The 3,220-nt window shown below is 44.1% G+C and overlaps 1 protein-coding gene across 2 annotated transcripts in view; it reads left to right on the top strand.

The window, feature by feature from the left end:
• Positions 1–3,220, top strand: part of LOC111653406 (uncharacterized) — a 10,794-nt gene that overhangs the window by 4,001 nt on the left and 3,573 nt on the right. For both annotated transcript variants that reach the window (XM_087173407.1, XM_023404008.2), the window contains 2 exons: positions 1,000–1,341; positions 1,495–1,614. In XM_087173407.1, the coding sequence (XP_087029533.1) occupies positions 1,000–1,341; positions 1,495–1,614 (462 nt within the window). The remainder of the gene's footprint in view (positions 1–999; positions 1,342–1,494; positions 1,615–3,220) is intronic.

Genomic DNA, 3,220 nt, shown 5'->3' with positions numbered 1-3,220 from the left:
CACACACAACGTCACACACACAAGTTACACACACAACGTCACACACAACGTCACACACACAACGTCACACACAACGTCACACACACGTCACACACAACGTCACACACACAACGTCACACACACAACAGCATAGACACAACGTCACACACACAACGTCACACACACAACCTCACACACACAACAGCATAGACACAACATCACACACACAACGTCACACACACAACGTCACACACACAACGTCACACACACAACAGCATAGACACAACATGTTGAGGTTTTTCACCGCGAGTGAAGACGACACAAAACTCCCAATCTGAACCTGTGAGACCAAAGCTAGAGAGGAGGAACAACCAGGAAACATTCACAACAACAAACTTCACCAGACACTTAATCACCATGATTCTGCTGAACAGCAACAGTTTCAACACGCTACCAGAGGGAAAGAGGCGAAGCGCTGACCTCACCTGAGCCAGCTGCTGACCTGCTGCTGAGGCTCACACGTGTCCACACCCCCAGCGTGGCTGCAGGGTCGTTGGTAATGGCAACCAGGAAACAGTCATGTGATTCTTGTTTACCCTTGTTGAGAGAGCGAGGGTCGGGGAGGGCTGATGTAATGTAACAGGCTCACAGAGAGGACCCCCCCCCCCCAACACCTCCTGGCACCTGGCTAATCTCAGGATCTGTAACTTGTATCCAAAAGTGAGGAAGGGGAAAAAGGAAAGCAACATAAAACCAGGTGTGATTGATAAATCAAATGTGTTGCGTAACCATGAGGGTAAAGAAGTAAACAAACAAACAAACAGGGTGAGAGGACGACTGAAGGAGGGAACAGGACAAAACGGATGCTGCTTAGTTAAAAACCAAATATAGAGAAAAGAGGAGTCGACGTCAGGAGAGCTGCTAAACTCTAACCAGCCCAAGCTGCAGCTGGAACATGATCATCACGTCTCAGTCCACATGGAGGAGGCTGATTGTTTCTGTCTGTTTGTGTCCTCACAGTTTCCCAGCATGCCTTGGGTGTAGAGGTGTATGAGGGGGAGGAGTCTGTCCTGCTGCCCTGTCAGGTCAGTGTCTCTGTTTCTAAAGACTCGGCTGTGGTGTGGAGCCGTGAAGACCTCCTTTTCCCGATTGTTCATCTACGTAACCAGAGAGGAGACGACCTCAAAAACCAGAACCAGCTTTACATCAACAGGACGTCCATGAGGACGGACGCTCTGCAGACCGGAGACCTCAGCCTCACTCTGAGAAGACCCACCATCAGGGACAGCAGCACCTACACCTGCATCATCAGAGAGTTTGGACTACAACTGAGCCGGGAAGAAGTACAGCTGAGGGTCACAGGTCAGTGATGTAGATACAGGTCACAGGTCAAAGGTCACAGGTCAGTGATGTAGATACAGGTCAAAGAAAAGAGGACTCTGTGTTGTTTTAATGTTTAACGTTTTATTTTTTTATTTTAACATATTAATCTCATGTTGTTTGTGTCGACTACAGAACCTCCTCCTCCAGTCTGGCCCAAGGTTCTCTCAGGTGTCCTGATTCCCCTGGTTCCCCTGGTTCTCCTGGCTGCTGCTGCTGGTTTCTTCATGTATAAAAGGAAGAAGGACAGAGAAGGTCTGTAGAGTGTGTGTGTGTGAGACCCTGGTCTGAACTGCCCGACCAGGTCACAGAGACATAGAGACATAGAGGGGGAGAGGGAGACATAGAGACAGAGAAACAGATACAGATGAAGAGACATGTAGTCACAGAGACATGGAGACAGATTCAGTTTCTAGTGACACACCAGCAAGGTGTGTGAGAGCAGAACTGAACAAAGACCAGGTGTGAGTGACAACAGCCTTCAGGTGTCACCTTTACTTTCATGCTTCAGCTTTTATTTCTCATTTTCAGCATTTCAGAAAAACTGATGCGACAAAGAAAGAAATCTGAAACAGGATGTTCGTCTTACAGCGGAGAGGGAAGCGCTGAGGATTCAATAAGTTTGTCACAGTGGTAGATCACAGCTGACTGATGTCACAGCGCCCTCTGTAGTCTGATGTGAAGGTGACACGAGTCAGACTTGTAGAGGAGGATTAGTCTCCTCATGTGGGTAAAATCATGTCTTAACAGTGCCTTGTCTGAGGGTTGTGTCCCACATGGCGTGTGCTCAGTCCTGGAGCTTAGCACAGCCTCTGACACAGGTGACCACAGCATCCTGCTAGACTGAGGAACTGGGTGGGGATATGTGACTCACCTGTTGGATAGCAGGTTCTGTGTCTCTGTGAACAGTCGTGTCTCTTCATTATCATGTGTGTAGTATAATGTTCAGTTCAGGGACCAGTTTTATCTTATTCATAGATGTTGCAGAGAATCTCTGTCTGGTTTGACAGTGATCTCAGTTCTGAGCAGCAGCAGCACAAAGTTTCTACAATCGTGCTTTTATCATCTTAGAAAATATTTCTAAAATTAGGGCTGGGCAAAACAATTATTTTTGTAATCGATTAATCTAGTGATTATTTTTTTGATGCATCGATTAATCTAACGATTCATTTTTTCAATTCGATTCGATTATTGATTATTTTCCCATTATTTGACTTATATAGCAATTTACATTTGCTAATTTCTGTATCTCAATGAAAAAACACAAATTTTTTCATTCCAACCTATTTTTATTGATTTCACCAAAAATGACCAAATTCTAAATTAAATTCAAGTAATGAAAACAACAGTGCAATCTGACGTCAGAGGTAGCGTTTAACAAAAAATAAAATGAAATAAAATACTTTCAATAAATAAAACAAGTTCTTGTTGAGCAAGAATCAGGAAAATGTGATCATCATAAAATCAATCAAATATAAACAGCAACAGTTTTCTTTTTTAACTAACAAAATATAAAGTGCTGTTCATTCACAGGAACATACACTCTGCCTTTGCACTCAAGAACATTGTGCGTGTGCGTGTGTGTGTGTGTGCGTGTGCGTGGGAGTGTTTGGATGAATGGCGCTGTATGATGTTTAATGTTACAATATGGTTATAAAAGGTGACGAATCCTTGCATTATATAATATGGCACAACAAAACAAACAAGAAAAGAAAAGTAGATATTGTAAAAAGTTGAAAACTTTTATCATCCACACGAGCTGCGCCTGGTTGCCGCCTCTTGATGTGCTGGTGCATCGCCGTCGTGCTTTTATGATAAACCATCTCCATTTTACAGCCGACAAAGACAGAACTGCGTCTTT

This window comes from Seriola lalandi, unplaced genomic scaffold, assembly GCF_002814215.2.
Source record: "Seriola lalandi dorsalis isolate HSWRI2012SDOR001 ecotype SW California unplaced genomic scaffold, Sedor1 jcf7180002054197, whole genome shotgun sequence".
In the NCBI taxonomy this organism is placed as follows: domain Eukaryota; kingdom Metazoa; phylum Chordata; class Actinopteri; order Carangiformes; family Carangidae; genus Seriola; species Seriola lalandi.
The sequence above is the reverse complement of the archived record's forward strand: the minus strand, read 5'-3'. Positions and strand labels throughout refer to the sequence as shown.